This window comes from Anas acuta, chromosome 1 (assembly GCF_963932015.1).
Source record: "Anas acuta chromosome 1, bAnaAcu1.1, whole genome shotgun sequence".
Classification (NCBI taxonomy): domain Eukaryota; kingdom Metazoa; phylum Chordata; class Aves; order Anseriformes; family Anatidae; genus Anas; species Anas acuta.
This window is the reverse complement of record NC_088979.1, coordinates 152,279,050-152,305,896: the sequence shown is the minus strand read 5'-3', so window position 1 is coordinate 152,305,896 and position 26,847 is coordinate 152,279,050. Positions and strand designations below refer to the sequence as shown.

Here is a 26,847-nt window from a genome sequence, read left to right as displayed (position 1 = left end):
AAGTAGAGGGTGGTTTTCTGGACAATCACTACCTACTTAGTTATGGGTATTACCAGTATTAAAACTCCTCAGATTCAAGAATCCCCAGGTATGGGAAATCATTCCAATTATACACATTTCTTTGCATTTCAGTAATCAGTCTGACTGAACAAAAGGATGGTAAAATATATGAATGAAATATATGAATGAATGAATTAAAAAAAAATCCATATAGTATAACTTCTCTAGTATAAATTCAATCTAACAAGCTATACAAACATGAAATTTTGTTCTCTGTCACAAACTTACTATTAAAGCAAAGAGATACCAGTTTCACTTCCCATAATCCTTACACATCTGAAGCTAAAAACAGAAACCTCCATATGACAGAATTGCTCATGATTAAATTTCACCTCTTCAGTTATACAGAACCTGTCTTAATCTTCCTTTTTTTTTTTTTAATTCCAGGTACATTTTGGCTCTTGTCTTCTGAAAGAGTTCAGTTTTGGCATTATTTAGACAAGGCACAGCAGTGTCAGTAGTATAACAAACAGACAATTAATAGGACTCAGGGGACCAATGTTTACCATGGAGCTGCTTGCAAGTCATTTAAACTCTATGTTTTTGTTTCTTCCTCTATAAAATGCTGTCTTGACAGTAATTTCCCTTGAAATTTTGTTGGTGGTGGTGTTTTTGTTTCAGAGCAATTGGTAAAATCTGAGAGTTATTAACCACCAGTTCTATACAGCTTCATGGTGATCATTTTGCCCTCCATCTAGAGGTTTCAAGCCACGATCCTGAGTTTCTTTTCTTCCCTAGTTAAAAGTTACCAGGGGCCACTGCCTTTTAGACTACGAATAAGATAGTGCTACAAGCTGAGATACCTGTCTGCTTGGCTTTCTGTCTTCCTGCTGTTTTTACATTCATGGTGCTTTCTGATATACCATTTTCCCCTTCTTTCCACCCTATTCACAGCTGTGTGAGGATAACCATGGTGACAAAGGACTTCTCAGCTATCATATTAACTGTTTTGTCCTTCTGCAAGCATTTAGTGCAATTGACAAATAATTGAAGCCAAGAAAATTCAATCACAAACTAGATGGGAGATCCATCACTTTCCCTAAAAACAGCTGCATTAAATAACATGAAGTGAAAAAGCATCAGAATACATCAAGTGTGACAGGAATCCAGCCTTCTGCTTACACAGCTCAGTGTCTTCTACAGGAAGCTTGACTCCAAAATTCTGTTCTATTTCTTGTCTGGGAGTCAGGAAGTTTTAATAGATATTACATAGGTATTGGTAAGTGATGTGAGAAAATACAAACTCAATCTGTAATTGCAAGTGTTTTAGTTTCAGGAAGAAAAAGTTATACAATGCATGCAGGGCAATGCATAAGTATTCCAACACGTAATGCATTATTACAATACTTATTAAGACAACCTGTCTCAGGCAATAGAGGCTTTATTTAAATTAGCAAGTCACGGGACATAACAGGACTGGATATATAGAAGGAAAAATTCAGCACTGAGAAAACATTAATGGTTGAAATATACAGAACTCTTACTTTGATTGCCTTTACACTGATCCAAATCGCTGTTAACAATTGAAATGTATTGTGTGTGCCTGGGACTGTGTCTCCTGTTCCAGCACCACCTAAAGTGGAATTGCACTTCCCTGCTCAAGGTCTGCTCTGTCCTGTGCACTTCCAGGAACTGTTTGCCATGGAACAGGCCATGCTGAATTTCTTTACGAATGTGTTGCAGGTGTCCTGAACTTCAGCTTGTGGCTTTGCAAAAAAATGTTAATATAAGGTCTTGAAAGGTTTTGTGGTAGCAGCCTTCTTCTCTCTAACAGAACAGAAATGCTGTCCAAGGCCAAGCACAACTGATAAATACACTACTGGCCTACATGTGCTCGGCCACTGCTCAAATGCACATCAAAAAGCACACTGCAAATTTAAAGAACTCAAATGTACTGAATTGTTTTCAGATTGCTTAAGAAATACTCTTCTGGTTGTACAAAAAAAAAAAAAAAAAAAAGTTAAAAGCCAGCTATTAATTTGAGTGCATTTTCAGTTCACGTGTTTAACATGAACTATAATGTTAGTAAATAAAAGTCTATTTCAGTGCAATTCTTTAAAAGGAGATGGATAACAAAAGGCAGTTTGTTCCCATGAGTGTCACCCACTCATGTTTGCTAGTACTGAGCTGGTTTTGTATACACCAGCAGCCGTATGTGATAACAGAGCATTTATTTGATAGCTGCCCTAGTTCTGATACATCCTCTTTCATTTAGTTTAGCACCAGGCCAATATGCTCAGTATCACCAGGGTGGTCTACAGTCCTATGATCAGCATCTGTTTATCTAACAGTACCATTTTGCGTGTGTGCTTTTATTTTTGGTTACTGATTAGGACTGAGATTTTCACATTACACTCATGCAACTTGAGCACACAACATAGCACCACCCACGACTGATGCTAACCCTCTCTTCTTTACTGCACAGGATAACAAAGCCAATTCATCTGAATAATTACACCATCGGAGGCAAGTGAGGGACCTGACCTGCAGGTAGCTACCATGTGATTTTTTTTCTTAATCTTTCCTTTAGAAAGGAAAAGAAACACCACAGATAAAAACCTTGATTATCCGGAATTCAAAGGGCTTGTGTGTCAAAGCAGCACTTCTGCTGAACTCTGGCTAGCTATGAACCTCTTTCAGAGTTTACATTTGTAATTTCCAGCTCAAGGCTCTTAGTTAAATTGTTTCAGCTGTTCATCTTCAGAGCCACCCACTCATAAGTAAAAATGAGTACTACAAAAATAAAATCCTGGCAGGAAATTTATGAAATTCATAACTCCAGAACAAAACTGGTGGTTTATTTTCAAGATCATCTTTTTTTTTCTTCATTTACTACTTGACATTTTCTCCATTAAAGAAATACTAATTATGGTACTTATTTATACAAATACCTCATTCTGTATTACCCAGAAATCACAAAGTTATCGTTGGATTTGTATGAAGAGGGTGTTTTAAACAGAATTCTATTTTCTTCCGTATGACTTAACCATTATCATATGGAAGATAATGAAGCAGGCAGTAACCTAAATCTATTTAATTAAGTCTACCAATCTGTGAGTCCTACAGCATTCACCTTTAATTGCTTTCATTATATAGCTTGATTGTGTTTGACATCATTAGGCTTCTAAACTTAGTATGTGCTGTAAATGGCGTTGCCCATGGAATGGGTCTCCTACTATTCCAAATCAGCAGATTTACAGTTGTCTTGCATAACAAAGGAAAAAGACATATTAAAAGCTAACCTTTCTAGGCTATACGTGTTTTCTAAATTTCTTCAGAAGAGCTGATCAGATATAGTATGACAGTTGTGTCCCACAGGAAATTATTCACATCAAACAACCAGTAACACGTAAAAAATGTCTTGGTCCATTCAATCCTTCTGGGGGGTTAAAAATGCAATGAAAAGCCAAAGGCGGGATTTATTCCAATGCCTGTTAATGATATTTGCAAAGAGCATTTATGAGTCAGAACACAAAGTTTGCTCCACGGTGACTTAACTTGCCAGCCAAGAAGTGCTCTCAAGCTCTGCTAATCAAGGGAATGAAATGCAGCCTGTGGGATCAGGCTGAATCTGTTACTCAGAAGCTGAGAATTTAGAGTTTTGTTGAGTTACCAGACCAGACTTAGACCCTTTTCTTTTTTTTTTCAAAATATAGTTAAGTAATTTTTATGCTTTGCCACTCCAGTACTGAAATCTCAGTACAGTACACGACAAATTAGACATGTAAGTGCCCATTAACGATAAAAAGAGGTAGGTGTGCCTCTTTCACAGTTCAGAAAAGTTCCAGTGGTTTCTGAGGGTCTTATGGACTCCAGAAGCCTATTCCTGAATAAACCATAATCTAATCATATAAATGTTTGATGACAAATCAGTGAGTCAGATGGCTGTATGAGGATTTCTATTTATAGTTTTTCCAAAAAGGTGTCTCCTAGTGCAGGAATTTTATTATTCTCTTCTAATATCACTTCTAGTTTGCCTTGTTTAGGAAGTTAAAAAACTTCAGACATTTGGTCTTCTACTGTCCTCTCAAGTAATCATATAAAGGAGTCGTTCGAAATATTCCTAGTGTTGTGTGTTAAATCACACTGCCTTCATCCAGATTTTTTTCAGCCACTGTTATTGACTAGAAATTCTTCAGTTTGACCATTTAGGGTTAAAAAGACCTGGGACCGACCTGTCCTAATCCGTTTCTACTTATAAGGCAAAATTTGAATTCACTTTAAGGCAACTTGTTCACACAGCCTGTTGTTCAATCTTAACAAGTGCTTAAGAACTTTCTTCAAAGTCAAGCTTACCTGCGTGCACTCGAGCTTCTGAGATTTTTATTTATTTATTTATTTTAAGGGCTGAGAAGGGAGCTTAGAATCAATGTAAGAAAGACCTTGTGGAACAGGCTCACCTACCTGGCTTCAGTTTTAAGGTCAATCGCTCCTTATCTCTAATAGAAATAGCCTGACAAGGGGCTTAGTGGTTAGAGTTGACCTAATTAATTAACTACAAAAGGTGCACAAGGATCATATTTCTGTTGGTCATACATGTATTTCTGTTAGTCATTCTGTGAGGAAAATTAGTACAGAGCCTGTTAAATATATATATAAATATATATATATATATATATATATAAATAAAAGAAAAAAGAAAATGACCTTAAAGGCAAAAAAAAAAAAAGGCCACATTGTCATCCATCTTCTTAAAGTGTGAATTTTCTTCAGAGTGGGAAGGCTTTGGTAAGTAAACGCTTATATCCCTTAAATGATCTTTTGAGGCATGGAACATTTAGAGCAAAAAAAAAGAGGAAGAAGAAAGCCAAAGTTGGAAATCGTCTTCCTGTAAAGACAAGTGGCCCTAAAAGCCCAGCTGCTTCCCAGTGCTGGGGAAAAGGTGGCACCCAAGAGGGAGGGGGGAAGAGAGAAAACTCTGGTTTTGCCCTAGAACAGGATCCTCCTGCCTTAAGCCATCTACTGCAAGCTGGTGAGCCTCAGGCAGGGGTGGGCAGGCAGGTGGGGAAGCCCCAGGACCTGCCTTTTAAACACCCCACTCATTTCCTGACTCCTCTCCTTGAAGCAGAGGTTCCCTCAGGAGCCCAGGCCCCCCCCTAAGGGTGAGCCACAACAGCCCAGGTCTCACCAGGTTTGGTATGGACCCTCCACCACTTTCCCACTTGTATTTCACTGCTATCCCCAAACTTTTCTTCCCTCTCCAGTTAAAGCCTCCATTTGCCTCTTTATAAGGGCAAAAGACGACTTAATTAATCCCAGTCTCTTCCACCTGTTTGCTTGTTAACTTGCCAATTTTTTTTTTCCTCCCCCGACCCACGATGCAAAACATGAACTGTTTTGGGCTGGGAACTTGAGAGCAGGGCCGAGGCAGCCAATTCGTGACCAAGGTGCAGTCACCAGCAGCCGTCATTTTCCTGTAGCATTTGACAAGACATGTGCACTGCGGCCAGACGAGGCCCACAGTGGCAAGGACAGGCGAGGCACTCACCTGCAGAAAGCTCACAGGAACAAACGTCAACCCACATTTAAGACTCTTGCCACTGCTGCCACATTGAACTTTCCAAGTTCTCTTTTCCTCCCCTTTTTAGTTAGCCCTGGTATTTTGGTGAACCAGAAAACAGCACACAAGCATGTGACTTCTTCCTTAGTTTATTTCACAGGTCATTGCTCAAATTTACAGTACGAGTATTAAAAAATAAAAATTTCAAACTGTGCACCACATAATCCGCAGTTCTGGGTTCAAAAGGAGGAAACAATGACACACAAAGTTCTCTTGCTTCCTCCAGAGGCATCATCATTCCTTTCCAACTTCGCACCTCTTTCCACTCTTCCTGTCCTGCCTTTCTCAGAGGTTGTACGGCCAAGGCCAGGGAGCACAGCACAGATATCCTACAACAGCAGCCGACTCCCTGATGCACGCGACCTGCACGCACCATCTCAGACTGCAGGTCACCTCCTCCAGCCACGGCCAAGAACCCAGACTGCCCCTTCGTGCTCTGGCAGCCTCTTTCTCATCAGGGGCTTCTGCTCAGAGAGGTGCCTCTGGTGCCGGGCACACACAACCCCAGCAGCCCCCCAGTCACGCCCCTCAGCGAGCCTGTGGCTCTTCTGGAGTCCACATCCTAGGGCTTAGTTCCAAGTCTGGGGGCGATCTGCTTGCACGACAAGGAAGCAGAGTTGTGATGCTGCCTCAAAAAGGGAAGGCCCTTTCGGTCTTCTGCTTCCCTTTGCCTTCCCCAAAAGCCACGAGATGAAGCACAGGCTGCTGCGGGATACCCCAGGATCAGTCCGTCACCTCTTCCTTTATGCTGCTGATGGGAACGGGAAGCTCAGTGGCTTCAAACTCCGGCAGCGAGGGGTCAATGGTTTCTTCTTTCACCTGCACAGCAATGACTAGCAAGAGACGGGAAGGAGAGGAGCATAAATAGAGGAAAAGTCAGTGCGGTCCATCTTCTACCTGCCTGGGTCCACACAAAGGGGAAATTAAACCTTTATGAGTAACTGGGACCTTCGTCAGGCTCCATTCCCGTGCACACAAAGCACCTCACCCACCCCCTTCCCCAGTACCTGCCAGGCCGGGCAGGTGACCCAGCCACCAGATGCTCTTCTGGTCACCACATCCCTTGGTGCTCAGCACCATGGGCAGTGCTGACACGCTGTGACAGCCCTTAGAGGGAGCAGGACGTGACAAACACCTCTGACATATCCATCTCCTTCCCAACAACCTCCCCCAACCCCAGCCTGCTCAGTAGGGCAGCCAGGCCCTCAGCAGGCAGCAGCAGGATCAAGACATCCCGCTGCAGTGATGCCATTGAGCCTCCTAGGAGGAGAACCTTCCCAGAGAAAGCAGGCCAAGGCTTTTTTGCTCTTTCAGCTCTAAAGCAGCAGAGTCTCTGCCTCTGGAGGAGCGAGGAAGCACAGCTTGTCAGAGATATATAGGGTGTACACAAGAGCTGTACAGGGCTATAGGGTTGAGTAACTCAGTCCCTTACTCTCATCGGGTGGTGGCTCTGTCAAAACCTTGATGGCAGCTTTTGCTTCTCGTTTCGTCCTCGAGACAGAAGGCTTCTTGACGGTCTGCTTGATCGGGCGGGTTTTAGCAGGTAACTTTTTTCCTTTAAAAAAAAAAAAAAAGGAGATAGCATAGGGAAAAGTGAGTTCCTTTCCCCTGGAAAACCAGCACCCCTGCTCCACCGAGAAGCCATATGCCAGGGACCAGCACAACTGACCAGCAAGCTACATGGTCATTAGCTGCCAACTGGTTACCCCAAGAAAATCACCTACTGAAGGAAAACTAGATCGATCGTCTCAAAACATGCTCCTCTGTGTTGTCCTTCATTAAACCCAAGGCACTTCAGTGCGTGCTTAAGTTCCAAGGAGCTGGTCCTGCTGGAGTCAGTTAAGAGCTTTGCTTACCTGTCTGGGTCTAGCCCTAAAAACTGGGCACGGTGGCTCCAAGGCACGGACACTGTAGCATTAATATTCTCAGTTTTAGCTGATGCTTTTATTCAGGTTGAATGTCTTTTACATTCTTTAGATGTCCCTTCCCCTCCACCCCCCAGGAAGGAATCCCTTGCCCGCCTACACGATTCACCACAGCGACTGCAACACTGACGACAACAACGACAGGATGAAACAGCAACACGGTCCAGCCCCACAGCTCGCCTCCTCAGCCACCTCGAGGCTTTCTCTCCCTCAGCACACAGCAGCCGGGGTTGCTCGCCCGCTACCCTCCAGCCGCAAGGAAGAATCTCCCTCTGACCACGGACACAGTGGGGAAAGCAGCACACCTCACGCCTGGAAGCAAGCGCCATCTAAGCCTCGGCCGACAGAACAGACTGCAAGACAGATCCTTCCCACACACACAGCTCTCTGCCCTTGGGGAACGGGGGTGATTAAGAAGGATGAAGCTGAGCTGTCAAACCCACAGCTGACTCAGAGCATCCACAGCAAGACAAGGTCTCTCTCTCTCCTGCTCCTGATCATAGACAGGGTTCCTCTAACTGGGCCCAGCCTGCGAGCGAGCGGGAGGGCGCTAATCAAACATCACTCACTCTTCTTTCCATAGGGTTTCTTCCTCTTCTTGGGCACCTCCTTGGCCTTCGCTGGAGCTGTGGGCTCTGTCATAGAGACGAGAGGGAAACGAAAGCCAAGTCCCATAACCAGTAGGTAACTGGGATGAAGTGACAAAAGCGAGAAATAAGATACACCCGTCCCCCCGAGTCATTGCCCTCTTCCCGAGACAACCAGCTGGAGGAAAAGCAAGGCTGGAGCGCGGTCGCTGTCCTGTGCTCCCCCAGCACAGGGGAGAGAGGCCCCGTACAGACTTGCCAGGGACAGTGGAGAAACAAGATTCGTTGCCTGGGACAAGGAGAACATCTACAGGTGAGGCAATGGCCTCCCCGTGACCAGGAAAGGAACAAACTCTTGAGAGAGGGATGCTCTTACCTTTTACAGGCTGAGTCAGAGAACTGATAAGAAAAGGGAGCAGGGGCCAAGCTGCCCCTGCGACCCGGCCGAGGCTGCGGTGTGCTTAGTAAGAGGGAACTGTGCAGGGTCAGGACCGCCTGGAACCCTACCCAACTTCAGCAGGAGCAGTTCTGTTGGCGTGCGGGTGAGGGAGTAGAGGGAAACCTGAGCCAACCTCAAACCTCAGCCTGTTTTCTCCCTGCCACAGACTCCCCCCTCTACCAGCTGCGAGGCTGTGTGGCGGCAGAGGAGGACTGGTGGCAGCCAGCACAGACCAAGCCAGCAAGCTTCTCCTCCACACGAGGCCCCAAAAGGAGGAGCCGCTGACAGCGAAGGAGGAAGGCCACCTTTGCCTCTAGCTTGAGCTCACCTGGAACGACGGGGGGTTGGAGCTGGTAGCCCGTCAGCTCGCACCACCCCACGGGATAGATGTCTGGAGACTCGCAGTCCACCCACTGGTCGTACTCGCTGTCCCAGCCGTCAAAGTGGATGCTGAGCAGGCGGTGCACGACGCGCTTCACCGTGGCCACGCAGATGAGCCGCGGCTCCATCAGGTCCACCGCTTCCACCTTCATGCCTGCCTTGAAGCCATGGTTTGGGCAGTCCTGGGTGCGTAAAAGATAAAAAGAGAAAAACCCAAGGCAATTGCAGCCAGTCCAAACCCGCATCCGGACGGCAGCACCCTGGAACAGCTACAGGCTTACATCCAGCAAGCAGACAGAAAAAGTCCAAACTCAAGCCACTTCAATGCCCCTCCAGCCAGCCTACAGCAGGAGGGGACATCTGAACGGATCCAAGGCCAGCTGCATCCTTAGAGAATCTCAGCCCAGCCTTTAGAAAAAAGATCCTGAACTGGGGGAGCAGCACGCAGCAGTTAAGAGACACCTGATCAAACCCAGAGCCTGAGGCAGCGCTGGAAAAATCCTAAAGACAAGCACAGGCTCACTGCTGCTGCAGTTTTTCTGATGCCAACCAGACTACTTCCACCCAAACAGCAGCATGACCACAGGTAACAGGTGGTGCAGAACCCACCAAGAGCCTGGAGCACCAGGAAACACCGCAAAATTGCAGGTTCAGAGACATCACGACATCCACCAAGGTGTGATGGTGCTTGCCCTGAGCAGCCAGACATGGGATTTACTTGGAGATCTCCTCAGAAGTGCTGACTGGAAGCAGACAGCAGCCCTGTCCGACATCTTCGTTAAGGATTTGGATGACAAGGCAGTGCTCTCAGCAAGTTCCCCGATGACACAAAACTGGGAGGAGCAGCTGACACAGCAGGGGATCGTGCTGCCGTCCAGAGGGACCTGGACAGGCTGCAGAAATGGGCTGACAAGAACCCCACGAAGTTCAGCATGGGGAAGTGCAAAGTCCTGCCCCTGGGGAGGAACAACCCCAGGCACCAGCACATGCAAGAGACTGACTGGGTGGAAAGCAGCCTTGCAAAAAAAAGACCTGGGGGTCCTGGTAGACACCAAGTTGAACATGAGCCAGCAATGCTCCCGTGGGGCAAAGTATGTTAACAGTATTCTGAGCTGCATTAGGAAGCACGTTGCCAGCAGGTAGAGAGAAGCGATTCTTCCCCTCCACTCAGCACTGGTGAGGCTGCACCTGGAGCGCTGGGTCCAGTTCTGGGCACCCCAGTACAAGGACATGGGTGTACTGGAGAGAATCCAGCAAAGAGTCATGAAGATGATGAAGGGACTAGAGCATCTCTGGTGTGAGGAAAGGCTGAAAGAGTCAGGACTGCTCAGCCTGGAGAAGAGAAGGCTCAGGGTGATCTTATCCAGGTCTATAAATACCTGGGGGGTATTTATAGGGCAGGTGCAAACAGGGTGGGGCCAGGCTCTTGTCAGTGGTGCCCAATGACAGGACAAGAGGCAACGGGCACAAACTGGAACACTCAGGAGGTTCCACCCGAGCAGGAAACACTTCACTGTGCAGGCAGCTGAGCACTGGCACAGGTTGAGAAAGGCTGGGGAGCTTCCCTTCTTGGGGATTTTTGAAAGCTGTCCGGACACAGTCCGGTACAACCTGCTTGAGCAGGGGGTTTGGACAAGAAGACCTCCAGAGGTCCCTTCCAACCTCAGCCACGCTGACAGCCAGAGCTCTTGTGCTCCACCTAGCTCACTGCAAACATCCCTACACATCTCTTCTCCCAGGCAGCACTCACTGTGTTGAAGAGCCGTGCTGGAACAGGTCTTGATTTAGTCTTTTCCAGGTAAGTTTCCCAGTTGAAGGTCTTTGCATCTTGCCCTGCAGGAGGAAGAATTGGTCAGAAGGAAAAAGGCAGTCATTGGGCAGACCAGCTGAGGGAAAAGGCAGAAAGGGCAAGAAGGAACCACTGCAACTGCTTCCAAAGCAGTTTCATTAACTGGCGCGTTCGGCCTAGTTTTGGACTTCAATCTAAGGCACAGACTCCACAGCAGTCCAGCAACCCCCTCCAGTGGGCAAACAGGGAAGTTGTGCAAGATGCAGCACTGAACGCCCATGTCAGTCACACATCCAGACCACAGAGAAAGGTGAGGAGAAGGAACTAGCAGGAAGAAGCATGTTGAAAGCAAACCACTAAAACCAATCTTTCTCCCACTAGAAGCAACGTCAAAGACGACAGAACAGCACTGCACAAAGTGCTGCAACGAAGAACTTCAGAGCAGGCCTTTTGTGGTATGGCCGGATGAAGCAGTAAAATCCACTCTGATTTTTCTGCAAAAAAATCTCGAGATGCAATCCTTCTGTCTCAGATTTATTCGTGCAAGAAGAGAAGTAGTGACTCCTGCTACTTGTAACGACTGAGTCACGTAGCAATAGCTCTGCTCATCCCTCCTTGCCCTTTCACAAAGGGATTTATTCAGTTTGGGGATTGTACACCTCTCCCACTCATCCTGACCAACGTTAATGCCCTCAGGAGATGTAACTTCAATCCATAAGTACCACGACTTGGTTTACCATCAGAGCTCAGATGGCCTGGCTTTCTCCCCAGCCAGCCCTATCTCCCCCCAAAGCAGGCAGGGTGGGACCTCGTGGTTTTGCTTCACCTGAACCTCACGCTTCTCAGAAAAGCCCATCCAGCAGCTTCCGTGTGCAGGTTGGTACACCAGACCACAGCCCAAATCTCACCTTTCGGAGGGGTCAGATCGATGCTGTTCTTCTGACAGAAGTTGACAGGGAAGATGGCGTGTGAGGAAGCGTGATAGCAGAACCAGTCCGAGCCGTCATCGGATGTGGCTCCGTCAATGCTGATCATGAGGTATCCATCCAAGAGGACCTAAGACAGGAGGTGAGGGGCATAAATGAAGAGCTTCACTTGCTCTAAAGTCTCTCCTGTCAACAGATTCCCCCAAGAGCTCCCACAGCTAGATCACTGTTGCCACTAGATAACAAAATGCAACATTAACTGCTCCAGGATGTGTGGTAGCTTCTCCTGCTACGTCAGCCAGCGCAAGCTAAACCCCAAAGCAGCAACTACTGCAGGGCTGCAATTAACACTAATGGCTTTGTGCAAAAGGCTCGGCTGTAAGCAGGCAGGAGCGCTGCTCTCCCTCACAACCAGACTCCTGGCAGCCCAGAGCCTCTACACCAGTCAGGTTGTTACCAACCAGTTTGTTACTGGGCTGAAGGGAAGGGCACTGCCTTCAGAACTGCCACTTCCTACAGCAGCAAGACTTGTCCCTTCCTGTCACTCGCTGGCAATTTGTACCTACCGAACACGACAGGCACGCCTGCCCCAACCTCGCTGCAGCTCCAAGCACTGGAGAAAGGGAACATTTAACTTCTTTACTGAAAGGGTTGTTAGGCACTGGAACAGGCTGCCCAGGGAGGTGGTGGAGTCACCATCCCTGGAAGTCTTTAAAAGACGTTTAGATGTAGAGCTTAGGGATATGGTTTAGTGGGGACTGTTTGTGTTAGGTTAGAGGTTCGACTCGATGATCTTGAGGTCTCTTCCAACCTAGAAATTCTGTGATTCTGTGATTCGCCAGACAGAAAGCTTTCCTGGCACTCCCTTGCCAAACCCCACACATCAAAGTCCACTCTTGCGTTCTCTTAGAGCTTCTCAATGGAGCAAAAAAGTCCAGGCTCCAGGAGACACAAAGCACCTCACTGAGGAAACCTGGCAGAGCAATTTGCTTTCCAACTCAGGCACAGGAGCAGAGCTCTCCCACCACCTCATCAGGAGAGGTCGGAGGTGCAACCCTCCTCAGCTTCCCAAACCCGTGAGTGCTGCCCATAAAGACACAGCCCATCACCCTTCCCACAGCCCTTGCTCTCCTCCAGGAGGATGCTACGGATGCCTCCCTTTATGCTCTCCAAGAGCCGGAGCGCATTAGAGAACAAACCTAGAGGCTGTGATGTCTCAGGTGAAGCCAGAGCACCTCCTTCCCCCTGCCCCAAACTCACCTTGCAAACCGTGGCCACACAAATGTTGCCCAAATTCAGGGGGTCGATGGCTTCCAGTTTCATGCCTTCCTCAAACCATCCGCCTTCGGCATAGACAGCCCGTACCTACAGGAGAGTCCGGCACCTCAGTACTGCCAGGGGCATGGGACAGCCCCATCCCAACATCAACTGCCCCCCTACAGACAGGATCAGGGCTTCTTTACTTGGCTCAGCCCAAGTCAGGAGGGGAAAGGAAAGAAGAAAACTACACAGACGCAGCCAGTGCAACACTGTCTCTGCGCCAGCAAGCTTCTACCAGGGCTCTGGCCAGTCACAGCTGCAGTAAAACCTCTTGATCTCAGTCCCTACCAGTATGATCCAGCCCTAGGTCTCACCTGGTCTCTCCCAAGCAATCTCCTTGCCTCTCCTGCTCAAAGCTCCAAGGACTGGAGCCCTTAAATTGAGCCCTTCAATCTGAAGCTGTCTTCTAGGTCTTTTGTCTTTTTATTCTGCCTTTTCCCCTGGCCAACTACAGCTTTGACACCCCAAACACCTCACTGCCCTATGGCTGGAAGGGGGACAAAGGAAACCACCACTGCTTCCTTCGCTGTGGCCACCACAGAAAGCGAGACTTGTCTTACCTTTTTAAACAGGTACGGGACAGCATCACAGTAAATCTTCCGGAAGGTGGGATGGTTTGCCATGTCACTGCGCTTTTCTTCTGTGAGGAATGAAAGAGGGGAAAGAGAATTGAGAAACCTACAGAAACCACAGTAAGAAAACATAATTATCTGTTGAGAATCTAACAGCTGTAGAAGAATCAAATCAGAGATGGGTAATGAGAACAGGTCAGTCCCTCTACATCTTCCTGTAACATGAACTGTGATACAGGGCTTGCTCAAAAGCAAACACCCAGTCTTCCTGAGCACTAGTGGTAGCACCTCAAAATGCAGCTGTTATCACCAGGGACAGGCAGCAAGGGAGACACAAATCAAAGCATCAACGGGGCTTGAGTCTAAGTCCAGAAGGAAAAAAAAACAAAAACAAGAAAAACGGTCTCTGGAAAAACCCATGTGGTGGCATCTGGTCTTAGAGCAACCGGGATGAATTTTCTCAGAAAGCTAACATGACATTGCAGATTCTGCATTGGCACAGCGTGGGGACAGACTACATGTAAGAAACCCTACAATCCCCTGTCCCAACCTTTTATCTACCTAGGTGGAAAAGCGGCAGACGTGGCTGCACAGACCTTATCCGTCAGGTCCTCCCAGCATGCTGAGCCCGGCGTTAACAGCAGGACTCAGGCAGCAAGCCAGCAGATGCGTGTGGTGGCCTGACCCCTACCTATTTTCTTCATGCTGTGGCCCACTCGCCGTGACCAGCCCACAGGATGGATGAGGGGGCTCCACATGTGGCACCAGAAGTCATCGTCGCTGTCCCCGTCCTCATAGAGGAGTCGCAGCCGGCCCCCGATGACCGTGTCCACCACCGCCATGCGCGTCCGGGACACGTGGTTCTTGTCCACCACCTCCACCCTCATGCCCTGCCGGAACGGGTACTTCATGCTCTCCGCCATCTGGCAACAACAAGCAGAGGAGGCGAGATCAATCCCACCCCGTGTCTTCCTTCCCAGAGACTTCAGAGAACAGCTTTCCCCCCACACAGCCTTGCACGGCCCCAAACTGGCTGGGAGACACCTCTGGGAGGGGACACGTGGGAATGAGTTCATTGGGGGGGGGCAGGGGGCTGCCAGCTCCACACAGGACAGCTTTCACATTTTTACTGTGTTCAAAGGTTGAGCAATGTAATGATCTGCCAGCTTCAGTGCTAGAGATCCTGTACAGACTGACCCAAAGATGCAGGCACGCTCAATGAGCCGCTGCCTTCCGTCTGGCTGATTTTTGAAGACCTGCAGTTTGTTGGTAGCAGCCTAGCCCTACTCACCCACAAATAGTCAGAGGTGTTTATAGAACACCAGACATTTTGGCACTGGGGGTCCCAGAATGCTGTGACACCAAGCCACTGCTCAAAACAGACCACCCAAACCAGCCAACACCTGACCCCAGAAGTCAGAGGGAAGGTCCCCATCCCCACCGCTTCTGCTCATTAAGTGGGAGTGGGATGCTGGGAGGAGAAACATCCCGACAACATCTCCCTCTAGCACCTCCCTTCCATGGCACGAGCTCTCAGCTACAAGCTGAGGCCCAGGAACACGCAGCAGTCAAACAATCTTTCAGCTTCCAGAGAAGTAACGAAGAAAACAGAAGCTATCAAGGGCACCAGCACAGGTGCTCCCACGCACATTGAGGGTACCGGTGCCCCTCTGGGTCAAGCATCACTCATTGGTGGGAAGTACAGAGTAGTTTCTTTCCTCTCTCTCTGTGCTTCCATATGGTCTTTGCTTGTTTTCCCTCCCCTTTTATTTCCCTCTCCCACTTTCCTTTTCCCTTTAGTTAATTTATTTTTCCCTTAATAATAATTTTCCCTTAATAATTACTTTTCCTTTAATTAAATTATCATTTTCTCAACCCGTGAGTTCTTTTTTCCTTTTCTTCTTCCCCTCCTCTTCTGAGGAGGGGGAGTGAGAGTGGTGGCGGTGCAGTTCAGCTGCCCAGCAAGGTAAAACCACCAGGGCCCCAAAGGAGAAGTTGTGCTGCCAGGGCACGGGGGCTGAAGGAGGTACACGGGCATTGCACAGGTCAGAACCAGACCAGAAGTGTTCCCCACATACCTCTCGGCTTTATTTCCACAGAGCAACAGCTTCTCACACTTACCTTGATGTGGAAATCCACTGGGATGGTCCTGGCTCCCACCAGCTTCTTCATGAGGTAGCTTCTCCAGTCAGTGTACTTGGCGTGAATACCTGGACACGCAGAGGGAGAGAGCACATCTTTAGGACCAAGGGACTGCCCTACACCTTCCCCTGCCCCACCTCTGAGCCCATCTGCATTAAAAGGCCTTCTTCACGCTCCAGTCCTGCACCTGCTCTCAGGTGGACACCATTCTGCAGGCTTGCCCCCACATCACCACTACAGGAGGGACTGTGCCAAGCGGACATCTAGCTCCGCTCAGCTCAAATTGTGGTGTTACAGCAAACACGTGAGCCACACCAAGCACATCTGCTTGCCAGAATTCTGCTAAATTAGCATCCCCCTCCTAACCGCTAGCTGAGCAAGGGCTGGAGCCATTGTTTTGCTCAGAAGCACCGTCTGGGATGTAGGACCAAGAAGTTCCACCAAAGCCGAAGCCCAACAACCTTTGTGTGGGTCAGCAGGAGGAATGGCCACAGCGCTGAGCCAACGTGCTGACCTCCCTCACCCCCCACTCACTTTGTGGTGGTACCAGGATTTTGCTGTTGATGGCACACCAGCCGATGGGATGAATATCCACCGTGCCCAAATTGCACCAGAAGTCATGGCCGGCATCGTTCTCAAAGCCCTCGTACCGCAGGAGCGCCCTGTACCCTGCCAGGACAGAGCAGACAACCAGAGAAAGGCGTTGGAGACCAAGAATTTCTCTTGTGTCAGGTACCACAGGCTTATTCCCTACAGCATGGCCTTCAGAGCTCTGCAAAGGTTATCAGAGCTTCTCCAACCATTCTGGCAGCAGAACTGTCATGTCCAGAGAAGGGCTGCGCAGCTGGTGAAGGGCCTGGAGCACAAGTCCTGTGAGGAGAGGCTGAGGGAACTGAGGGTGTTTAGTCTGGAGAAGAGGAGGCTCAGGGAAGACCTCATTGTTTTCCACAACTGCCTGAAAGGAAGCTGTGGGGAGTTGGAAGTTGGCCTCTTCTCACACGTAATGAGCAACAGGACTAGAGGGAATGGCCTCAAGTTGTGCCAGGGGAGGTTCAGGCTGGAAATGAGGAGGCATTTCTGCTCAGAAAGAGCAGTCAGGCATTGGGATGGGTTACCCAGGGAGGTGGTGGAATCACCGTCCCTGGGGGCGTTTAATGAAAGGTTGGACGTGGTGCTTGGGGACATGGGTTAGTGGGTGACACTGGTGGGAGGGGGGCGGTTCGACCAGATGATCTTGGAGGGCTTTTCCAGCCTTAGTGATTCCGTGATTCTCTGAGGCTTCGCTTGAGCAGCTCTGCTCTGCTCTCTGCAGGTTCCCTCAGCAGCCGGCCGGGAGCCATGCCGGAGGCGTACCTACGGTCTGGATGACGGACGCGATCCAGTACACTCGGCTGGGGAGCACGGCGTCACTGTTCAGCACTTCCACCTTCATTCCTTTCACCACATCATCCCACTGATCGAAGAGCGGCACCTGAGGGGGCGAGGCAGCCACAATGGGAGAGGGACACTGACAGAACGTCACCTTAGACGCAGACTGGCACGCTCTGCCCCTCCCGTATCTGCCAGCAGCAACCGAACCATGCCAAACATCTCTTTGGGGTGTTCACTGAGGATCCCAAAAGGCACAACACTGTAGTTCAGTGTTGCTCTGTTTCATTGCCAGCTGTCCTATAATCCCAAATTTGTTCATAACACGCAGAGAGGATAGAGCTACTATGACACGTAAAACCTGCCCTCCTTCCATTTCTCTGCCTTGGCTCCTCAGCCCACAGGGCTCGCCAGTGCAGTCAATGCCAGAGGAAGCAGAGCTGTTGGAGGGGCAGCTGCTGCCAGGCCTGGACGAGTTCCTCCCTGCACCCCACCCTGCGCTGTGCTCACCCACACAAACTGTGTGGGCAGCAGGGATCTGTCTCCTGCCCACCTCAGTCACACCTAATCCTGCCCCCAGCCCTTGCCTAAACTGCCTAAACTGGCAGTGTTTTTACCAAATCTGCCTCTGCTTCCTCCCCCAAAACTCATGGACTCCCTTCCTTAGCTGTGAGGAAACCCCAGCTTCCTTCCCTGCAGCTCCAAACCCCTCTCCCCGGTCTCTCCCCACCAGCCAGAGGAGCACGGGGGAGCCCCGTGCATGCAACGTGTCCCACGCACACCATGTGGCACAGCCAAGAAGGACTCACGTGTTTGAAGCAGCTGACTGGAGCTGCCTTGAAGCCGTGCTCCTGCAGGTACTTTCCCCAGTCAAAGCCCAGGACAAGTGCTATGAGCAGACACAAGAGAGGAAAGTCAGGTGAGGAGGTTAGTAAAAGGCACAGAGCACTCAGCTACCGCTGGACTCCAGCGCACAGCCACGCTGGGGCCTGCTCTGGGACACAGCACTCTGCCCCAGCACGCAGGGGCTGCTCTGCCCACTGCAGGGACTGGCTGTCCCTAAAACCCACCCGTGAACAACTCGAGCTAAATACAACCCCAGTGGGCATGGGGGCAGCAATCAGCTGGGAGCAGCAGGGAGCCTGTAAGCCAGCACCTGGTGGGACTGGGACCACAGAGCTCACACTTAGAGCCCTCTGAATGTCCTCATCCCTGTGGCTCTTGCAGCTGCACCTCCTCACACCTTGCCTTCACTCACCATCCTGGCCCGTCAGCGTCCCATCTGCCAGCTGCCCCGTGCCCTGCGAATGGAGGAAGGCCCCAATCTTGGCCGACCAGGCTGCCTTGTGCAGGACTTTTGCTTTCTTTGTTGGCGGTTTCCCCTACAAAAGAAGGAACATTGGTGGTACAGGAGGGGAGAGGAAGCCAGCTCCTGCAACTGGCAAGCAGAGGATGCACCTCTTCCCAGGAGGGATTTACGAGTGACTACCATTTTTATGAATGCTCGCATGCACAAGAAGTGGCAGCAAGTAAATTATCTTCTTCCCCAGCTTCTAGGAGGCAGCACCTCTCAGCTGGTGTGCTTTCTCTAGGGACGTTGAGCAGAAATAGCAAACCACTGGTAATGGCAGGCTGTGATCTCACTGGACAGCAGCCACCCACCCCCAGCACACCTGGACATCCTGCTCCATCACCAGAGACAGAGGAAGGATTTCGACTCACCTGCAGCCTGGCCAGGATGCTGGCCTTCTTGGAGTTCGAGGAGTAGCTTCTGGAGCAGGAGACACTGCAGAAACGTTTGGTCTTGGAGAAGAAAGCCTCCCTGGTTCCCACAATGCCACACATCTCGCACACAGCTGAGAGGGAAAGCAGAAAGGTGTAAGCAGTTGGCAGGGCTGACGCACTACAAGGACAGAGCTAAGGCCAGGTACCCCATATTACACATGGCAGCTCCCCCATGTAACCCAAAAAACGTTGTCCCAGTCTGATTCTGCTCCCAGAGCACGTTCAGGACAAAGTCCCATGCATTTCAGCCTCCCTCAGCCCTCATTCTTTCCATCTCGCACAGGAGAACAGGCAGGCAGTGCAGTACCTGGCTCAGAGCCGCTGCCCTCTGTGATCCGCCCCGCGTGTGGCTGGTGCACAGGGGAGGTCGGCAGCTCTCCAGCCTCCCGGTCCACCACCTCATCATCGCTGGACTCATCCAGGCAGGAGCTGCTGTCGCTGCCCACGCTGCTGTTGTAGCTCCGGAAGCTGTCGTAACCCCCAAAGATGTCCAAGTCGTCCTCTTCCTCTTCCTCCTCACCTTCCTCCTCCGTCCGCTCCAAAGATGAGGTCTTGTGGCATAAGGAAGACACCACCTGACAGAAGAAACAGTCTGCTTTTAAACCAGACGTTTTATACCAAAACGCAGGAGACTGCGTCCTTCCAGCCTTTCCGTACAACCAGATGTCTCTGCACCTAGACAGCTTCACCAGCTCCTCACACTACAGCAGCCAGCCAGGGACAGGTCCCACGCTGCTACAGCAAGAGAGCAGAGAGGCAGGGACAGAAGGGGAGGAAGAGGAGCCCAGTGACTGTTCCTCAGACTAGGAAAATCTTGGACCAGGCTGGAAATAAGAGCATAAGAAGCTGGGAAAAGGCGTTAGTCATTGAAAAACTTTTTTACCAAAAGGGTTGTTAGGCACTGGAATGGGCTGCCCTGGGAAGTGGTTGAGCCACCATCCCTGGAGGTCTTTAGAAGACGTTTAGATGTAGAGCTCAGTGATATGGGTTAGCGTAGGACTGGTTAGTGGTAGGTCAGAGGTTGGACTGGGTGATCTTGGAGGTCTCTTCCAACCTAGAGGATTCTGTGTGAAACCAGCAGCAAGAAGCCAGCAGCAGCACGGGGAGAGGGCACGGGACGGCAGACCAGAACCGCATGGAGAGGCACCAGGGGACGGCCGCTCATCCAAGCAGCCAACACCAAAGGCTCAGCAGCGGGCCCCTCACCTCGCAGCGGTGAATCCCCTCTGCTCGATGGCTCGGGAGCCTTATCAGAGACACGAGCAGCGCCATGAGCCCGCACCCCCTGCACGCCACCTGCCTCCCACACCACCCCACACCACCGCGGGCTCCCCACCCTTTAACCTCTCTCCCCCGCGCCCACCCCCAAAACCCGCGCTCCTGGCGCCCTACAACCCCTCGGCAGCCTCACAAAAGCCCCCCCCCCTCCTCCCCAGCCCTCCCTGCGGCCTCACCCCCCTCCAGCCCGCAGGGACCCAGCGCTGCCGCCCGGCCCCGCGCCCCGCACCCCGGCGCCTCAGAGCCCCTCCTGCAGCAGCGGGAGCCCCCCCCCCGCTCCCCCCCATCCCCGTCCCCGTCCCGCCGCTCACCTCCCCGTTCCCCTCCCGCTCCCGCTCCTGCTCCATGGCCGCCAGCCCGCCTCTCGGAGCACCTCCCTCCCCCGGCCGCGGCTCTGAGTGGCAGCGGGCGGAGAAAATGGAGCTGGCGAGCCCCGGGGCTCGGCCCCGCCGCGGGGCGCCATGGGCACTGTAGGCCCCGGGGGCGCCGCCATGACGGCGGGAGGCAGGGAAATGGCGGCAAGGGGAGAGGCGTGAGGGGGGGGGGGGGGCGAGCACTCGGTCTCAGAGATTTAATCCATAAACAGATCGTTGGTAAAAAGCGGTGTGATTTATTTTAAAGCTTCTGTGCGTTTATGGCATAGCTTCTTCGAAGTACGAGTCTGCCCCTTTGGGTTATTTTTTCCCTGTGGAGAAGCACTGTGGTCTTAGTCATACTGCTAAAAACATCCCTTATCCCAGCTCACTGTCAAGAAAAGGAAAGAAACAGGTATCTCTCCGTATCTCTAGCACTGATTTTCTTCCATGCAAAAGCTACACCCTCTGGAGTTACAGAGGTATGGTGGTGGTGAGCTTGCAGAGCCTAATGTGTGCAACTTGATTGGCAAATTTCAGTAGCGTGTGGGGTCCTCCAGGTTCAGGTTTCCAAAACGATCCTCCGGGGCTGTTAAGAAAGAGAAAATTGCTTTTACAGTATTTAAACAACGCAGTTGATAACAAACTAAATCATAAAGCCTGCTATTCTCCTGCAAGTACTGCTAGAAGACAGTGTAATGTATGACAGACAAAAAAAGATGGTTCCAGATAAGACACCAATACCAAATTAAAACTTCATTAAATCTTTCTACTGCAGTAATTTTTTTTCATGCAACATGTTAGGAGCTATTGCTGGTGTGTAGCCCCTGCTTCCCAGAGCTGAACAAGCAGCACTGCTCCCTCAGGTCATGGACAGGCTGACTCAAGGCTGAAAGCCCTGAAAGCCCAAGTAAAAATGAGTCTTGTATGGACACAGGACAGGCTTAAAGATAGTCCCCATTGTTTGTATCTTGTTGCTCTTCTTAATAAAACTTTTTGAAAAATAATTGTATTTAAATAGTTTCATTTTAATTTGAATCAGATTTAAATTGACTAAGGAATATTTCTATTTTCTTTAACAATAATAGATTTTTATACAACATTACTTGTAATGTCTCACGCTCACAGTTGACACGTGTCAAGCGGTAATGTGCACAAGTCCACGTCCTTGGGGAGAGGAGTGAGTGTGCTCCAGCCTGACCGCTCTCCAGCACTCTGAGCCTCCCCAGAAGAGTAGCACCTTCCAGGCACTCATCCCAGTCCTCCACGCATCTTCTTCTGGCCTCAGCACCATCCCAGAGTGAGGCAGATGAGCTATATGTGCAGCTATAGTGTTGCTCCAGCTATCCTTCTATGGGGCCAGCTTTCTGGCCAAGAAGCTTCATACGCATTTCTCAATCAGAACGCACTGAAGAACCACCCCTTCTAATTTGGCTTCCTTACATCTACATTCATGTTTCCTGAACCAGGGTCCTGTATCTATTATCATATAATGGACAGATGACCGTAAAGTCAGATGGTAGAAGCCTACCTTGCATGTCTGGTACTGCCTCTCACTGTCTCAACAACACTGCATCTTTGTAAAGGTAGTTGCTGTCTTTAAGGATGTAACAGTACAGATAATCTCAAGAAACCAAGCCCCAAAATTTAGATTAGACTTCACTTTTCCTATCTCCTTCTCTAATAATTTTCCTAAATTCTTCTCTGAGCCAAGTATCTGTGAAACAATGCGGGCAAAATGCTCAAGAGTATATAGGAATGACAGTACACAGTCATGCTGCACCAAGTAGTAAGTAATCCAGCTGTTCTTACGTGCAGACATTCCTGGCTGAGGCTGTCCCATGTTGGGCCCTTGATTCATGGGAGCCTGTGGCATGCCTGGTGCATTTGGTATCATGTTCTGCTTCTGCAGCCTGATTCTTCGCTTTTCCTCCAACTTCTTCTGAATCTTATAGATCCTCTCAGCTAGCAGCTGATAGTACTCTGCCTGCAGGGGAGGAGCACAAGTCAGGAAAGGAGATGCATTAAGTAAAGGCAGCAGGTTACAGTAATCAAAGTAATCAAATCTATCGAGGGGGTGAGGGAAGAAAGGGGAAAGAAGCTCTTTCTTTACAGGTACTGTCATGAAGCTTTGTGCTGCCTTTGCAAGACCCCAGCAAGTCTCAAGCACAGCACAACACCACAGGCACCACCCCGAGTCCCAGCACACCAGGCTGACGCCAGCAGCCCTGGCACATGCTCTTCCTCAGCCTGGGACACTCGTCTGTGCTTCCCCTCCTTCTCTTCCCCAGTCACTGCCAAGGGAGCTCAGAGATGTGCAAATGATGACAGAGGACAGTATCTCACCATGCTATTTGCCAATTCATACATGTCGCCTTCCACCTTCCGAGCGTATGCCACCAGCTGCTCCATCCGTCGATCCCTCAGTGCTGCAGGGTTACGAATAGGCAATATGGCTAGGACGCTGAAGAAAAAGCACACAAGCTATTAGGTTGTCTCCAAACCAGTGATTCGTGGAAGAATTCTACAAATCAAAGCAAATTAGTTATAAAGTAGGTAGCGGTTTATTTCGGTGCCGGGCACATGCGGGATAGCTCCCAAAGGCATACGCACCCTAACACGGCAACTTGCTTTGGTTATATGCAGTAAAGAGTTACAGATGCATCAGGTTTCCCAATATGCCTACACATATGCATAACCTATCCCCACTTCGTATTACAATTAGCTCCAAGAAGTCCTTTCTATAAACTCCTCCCATCTGCATTTGCGCAGTGCCTTCTGCTGGTGGTCGTCGGGGGGTCGTGGGGATGAAGGCTGATAACTCTTCTTCATCACCACTAGCTGACCCTCTGCCTTTGTACAGATTCAGCTGCTCCTTGGCTCTTGTCCAAACCACAAGGTCTATCTCATCTGTTTTTTGAGACAGGTTCCCCATTTTGTCAGGAAAAACCTCTGTGAGGGGCCCCGAGACTCCTTGTTTTGTCTTATTTGCACAGTAGTAAGCAAAGACACTCAGCGATATCTATTTTAATGCAATTAAGTGAGTCCCCATTCTTCCATTCCTGGCTTTAATAATGTAGTGGGTTTATGTGGTAAGGTTTTGGTAGCAGGGGGCCATAGGGGTGTTTCTGTGAGGAAGATCTAGAAGCTGCCCCATGTTTGGGAAGGGCCCCATTGTTTTCCAGATCTGAGCCAATAAGCGATGTTGTTTTGCGCCTCTGTGAGAGCATATTTAAGACAGGAAAAAAACGCTGCGCCATACAGCAGCCGGGAGAGTCAAGGGAGTGAGAAAACAGCCTTTGATTCAAAGATCGAAGCCGAAATTCCTTTAAGTGGTATATTCTTTATTGCAGCGCTGGATGCACGGGGGATCTCTCCACCTATCGTGCATGCCTAAAGCAAAAAGCAGTCTTGAATTTATACAATCAATCTATCAATATTCTACAAGCACCTATACATATGCATTACCTATCCCCGCCTTCCCTTGCTTCTCATGCTAATTAGCCTTTTGGCACCTTGCGCCTGCGTAGAGCCTTCCAAGAATTGTGGGCAGGGGTCTTTGGGACGTGGGCAGGGGTCTCTGGGAGGAAGACCCCGAGTCTTCCTCACAGTGTACTTTTCATCTTTGGTCAGGAATCTGCTGAATTGGCACGTTTCTTAATTGTGAGAGCTGGTTGTTGCCAATTCTTCCGTTTGTTGTATCTTTATAATGAATTCCAATGTCCAGTTTTGAGATTTATAGTCCTTACGTTTGTTTCTCTGTCCGTCTGCCGCTTCCTTATCATGAGTTCCAGTGTCTTGTTTCGAGATATACAGTCCATGTCTGGGGATTGTCCTTGCCTCCCCAATGCCTCCCCAATACCTCCTTAATCACTTGCAGGTGCCAAGGTCAGTGTAGAAGGAGGGGGAGAGGTGCTCCAGGCACCGGAGCAGAAGTCCCCTGTGGCCTGTGGCAAGGACCATGGTGAAGCAGGATGTCCCCCTGCAGCCCATGGAGTACCACGGTGGAGCAGGGTTCCACGCTGCAGCCCATGGAGGAGACCACGGTGGAGCAGGTGGCCCTGCACCAACGGAGGCTGCTGCCTGTGGAAGACCCCTGCCAGAGCAGATTCCGGGCCGGACCTGTAGCCCGTGGAGAGGAGACCACGCAGGAGCAGGTGACCTGGCAGGAGCTGCTGCCCGTGGGGGAGCCAGGTTGGAGCAGTTTTCTCCTGAGGGATGAACCCCGTGGTACGGACCCATATCTGGAGCAGCTCTGGAAGAGCTGCTGCCTGTGGGAAGCCCACGCCGGATCAGTTCATCAAGGACTGTATCCCGTGGGAGGGACCCCACAGCACAGGGGACGAGAGTGACCGAGAAGGAGTGGCGGAGAAGAATTGCTGTAGACTGACCATAACCCCCATTCCCCCGTTCCCCTGAGCCGCTCAGGGGGAGGAGGTGGAAGAGGGTGGATGGGGGGAAGGTGCTTTTGGTTTCTTTTCTTTGTTTCTCACTTCTCTAGCTTGTTAGTAATGAGCAATAAATCTTACTATCTGTCTTCTTATGCTGAGTCTGTTTTGCCCGTTACAATAATTATTGCGTGATTTTCTCATCCTTATCTCAACCTTTGAGCCCTTTTCATCATGTTTTCTCCCCATTCCTCTTTGAGGAGGGGGAGTGAGAGAGCGGCTGTGGTGGAGCTCGGCTGCCCACTCGAGCGGAACCACGACATAAGCAAGCCCCCATTCTTCTATCCCTGGCTTCACCAGGGCCTCAGCACCAACACAAAGGGATGGCAACACAAAGCAGCAAGCAAATCGTCTGACAGACTGAGGATTATTTTGTTATTAGCTACTCACAATTTATGAGCAAGTTGATCGCGCGTAACCGGAGTGACCTGCTCATGCCAGGGCTTGCAGCTGACCCCAGATGGGAGGGAGCCTTCTGGCTCCTGGTTGGAGGTGCAGGGGAACATGGCAACCCAGGCAGCTGCAGCGTACTGAGGAAAGCACCAACTGAACCTCCTGGGAAATAAAACCGAGAAAAAGCAAGAAACTGTAAGAGCACAGGGACGTTTCCGGTAGGGCGGGTAGATAGCTTGGGAGGGGTTACTGAGGACAAAAGTGCCGCTCCCTCACTGATCTGCTCTGAGGCAAGCAGGGGAGGCAGCATCCGCCCCGCTGAGCCAGGTGCCCCCCAACCCCTCCGTGCTGCAGACCCAGAGGCGGGGAACAGCCTGCCCAGCTCTGCCGGGAGAGGGAAATGGAGACCATCATCCGTGCGGCCATCATGGGTGCCTGCGAGCAATTGCATTCTTGGGAGTGTCACGTTTTGGCAGCAGGCCCTGAATGTACACAGTTTTAAAACTTCCTGTGTGGAAGCAGCCGGTGTTTCCCTTACTGATTCAGGATCCTCTGGCAGAACCTTCCTTGGCAAAGGCAATGCCACCTGCTTGGCCATGACATTTTTTTAATTGACAGCACGTCCTACCTTACGTGTGAACACGTAACAGCCTTCTTAGATGTAGGAGATTTAAACCCCCAAAGATTTAACCGTCTGGGAGATAAATCCTTCAGTTTTAAGTATTTACACCCCCCACCTCCACCACTAAATTTGCCTTTCAGTGCTGAGCTGGGCTACCTGTTTGATTCCTCCACAAGCCTGGGAGGATAGCGTAGAACTTAGTAGTATGGCTTAGCAGTGGACTTGTAAGTATGAGGTTAAAGATTGGACTAGATTGATTCCTGGAAGAACTCTACAACTCCAAGCACATGAGTAATAAAGTAGGTACGTGGTTTATTGTGGCGCCGGGCACATGCGACATAGCTCCCAAAGGCATACGCACCCTAACACGGCAACTTGCTTTGGTTATATGCAGTAAAGAGTTACAGATGCATCAGGTTTCCCAATATGCCTACACATATGCATAACCTATCCCCACTTTGTATTACAATTAGCTCCAAGAAGTCCTTTCTATAAGCTCCTCCCATCTGCGCTTGCACAGTGCCTTCTGCTGGTGGTCGTCGGGGGGTCGTGGGGATGAAGGCTGATAACTCTTCTTCATCACCACTAGCTGACCCCCTGCCTTTGTACAGATTCAGCTGCTCCTTGGCTCTTGTCCAGACCACAAGGTCGATCTCATCTGGTTTGTGAGACAGGTTCCCCATTTTGTCAGGAAACATCCTCTGTGAGGGGCCCTGAGACTCCTTGTTTCAGTTAATTTGCACAGTAGTAAGCAAAGACACTCACCAATATCTATTTTAATGCAATTAAGCAAGCCCCCGTTCTTCCATTCCTGTCTTTAATAATTACGATTGTTTTATTTAGAAGTCATTAATTTGATTAAGCAAGCCCCCAGTCTTCTATCCCTGGCTTCAAGATGA

At 49.9% G+C, this 26,847-nt stretch overlaps 2 protein-coding genes across 5 annotated transcripts; both read right to left on the bottom strand.

The window, feature by feature from the left end:
• Nucleotides 1–5,693: 5,693 nt before the first annotated feature.
• L3MBTL2 (L3MBTL histone methyl-lysine binding protein 2) lies at nucleotides 5,694–20,596 on the bottom strand. 4 transcript variants are annotated; one of them, XM_068667297.1, is made up of 17 exons: nucleotides 20,444–20,596; nucleotides 19,162–19,429; nucleotides 18,792–18,925; nucleotides 18,328–18,451; nucleotides 17,879–17,958; nucleotides 17,055–17,172; nucleotides 16,236–16,370; nucleotides 15,681–15,769; nucleotides 14,251–14,482; nucleotides 13,548–13,627; nucleotides 12,928–13,032; nucleotides 11,650–11,797; nucleotides 10,703–10,785; nucleotides 8,900–9,134; nucleotides 8,115–8,180; nucleotides 7,053–7,175; nucleotides 5,694–6,453 (listed from the first exon to the last, which is right to left on the bottom strand). In XM_068667297.1, exons 1-17 carry the CDS (start codon nucleotides 20,477–20,479, stop codon nucleotides 6,344–6,346), a joined length of 2,166 nt encoding a protein of 721 aa, XP_068523398.1. In that variant the 5' UTR covers nucleotides 20,480–20,596; the 3' UTR covers nucleotides 5,694–6,343. The 4 variants fall into 4 exon arrangements, with proteins under 4 accessions (XP_068523398.1, XP_068523403.1, XP_068523412.1 ...); XM_068667311.1 differs by having other exon boundaries at nucleotides 6,406–6,521; XM_068667302.1 differs by lacking the exon at nucleotides 8,115–8,180.
• Nucleotides 20,597–20,721: 125 nt separating this feature from the next.
• LOC137848291 (histone acetyltransferase p300-like) lies at nucleotides 20,722–25,549 on the bottom strand. Its single transcript, XM_068667332.1, has 4 exons — nucleotides 25,324–25,549; nucleotides 22,832–22,949; nucleotides 22,298–22,472; nucleotides 20,722–21,074 (listed from the first exon to the last, which is right to left on the bottom strand). Exons 1-4 carry the CDS (start codon nucleotides 25,437–25,439, stop codon nucleotides 21,022–21,024), a joined length of 462 nt encoding a protein of 153 aa, XP_068523433.1. The 5' UTR covers nucleotides 25,440–25,549; the 3' UTR covers nucleotides 20,722–21,021.
• Nucleotides 25,550–26,847: the final 1,298 nt, after the last annotated feature.

Excerpts from the sequence above, each read along its gene's own strand:
- LOC137848291 (XM_068667332.1), bottom strand. The coding sequence starts at position 25,439 with ATGTTCCCCTGCACCTCCAACCAGGAGCCAGAAGGCTCCCTCCCATCT. Across the intron at positions 22,950-25,323 it reads GATCAACTTGCTCATAAATT|CGTCCTAGCCATATTGCCTA; the intron begins GTGAGTAGCTAA and ends CTTTTTCTTCAG. Across the intron at positions 22,473-22,831 it reads ATGAATTGGCAAATAGCATG|GCAGAGTACTATCAGCTGCT; the intron begins GTGAGATACTGT and ends CCTCCCCTGCAG.
- L3MBTL2 (XM_068667297.1), bottom strand. The coding sequence starts at position 20,479 with ATGGAGCAGGAGCGGGAGCGGGAGGGGAACGGGGAG. Across the intron at positions 19,430-20,443 it reads AGCGGGAGGGGAACGGGGAG|GTGGTGTCTTCCTTATGCCA; the intron begins GTGAGCGGCGGG and ends TTCTTCTGTCAG. Across the intron at positions 13,033-13,547 it reads TCCCGTACCTGTTTAAAAAG|GTACGGGCTGTCTATGCCGA; the intron begins GTAAGACAAGTC and ends ACTCTCCTGTAG.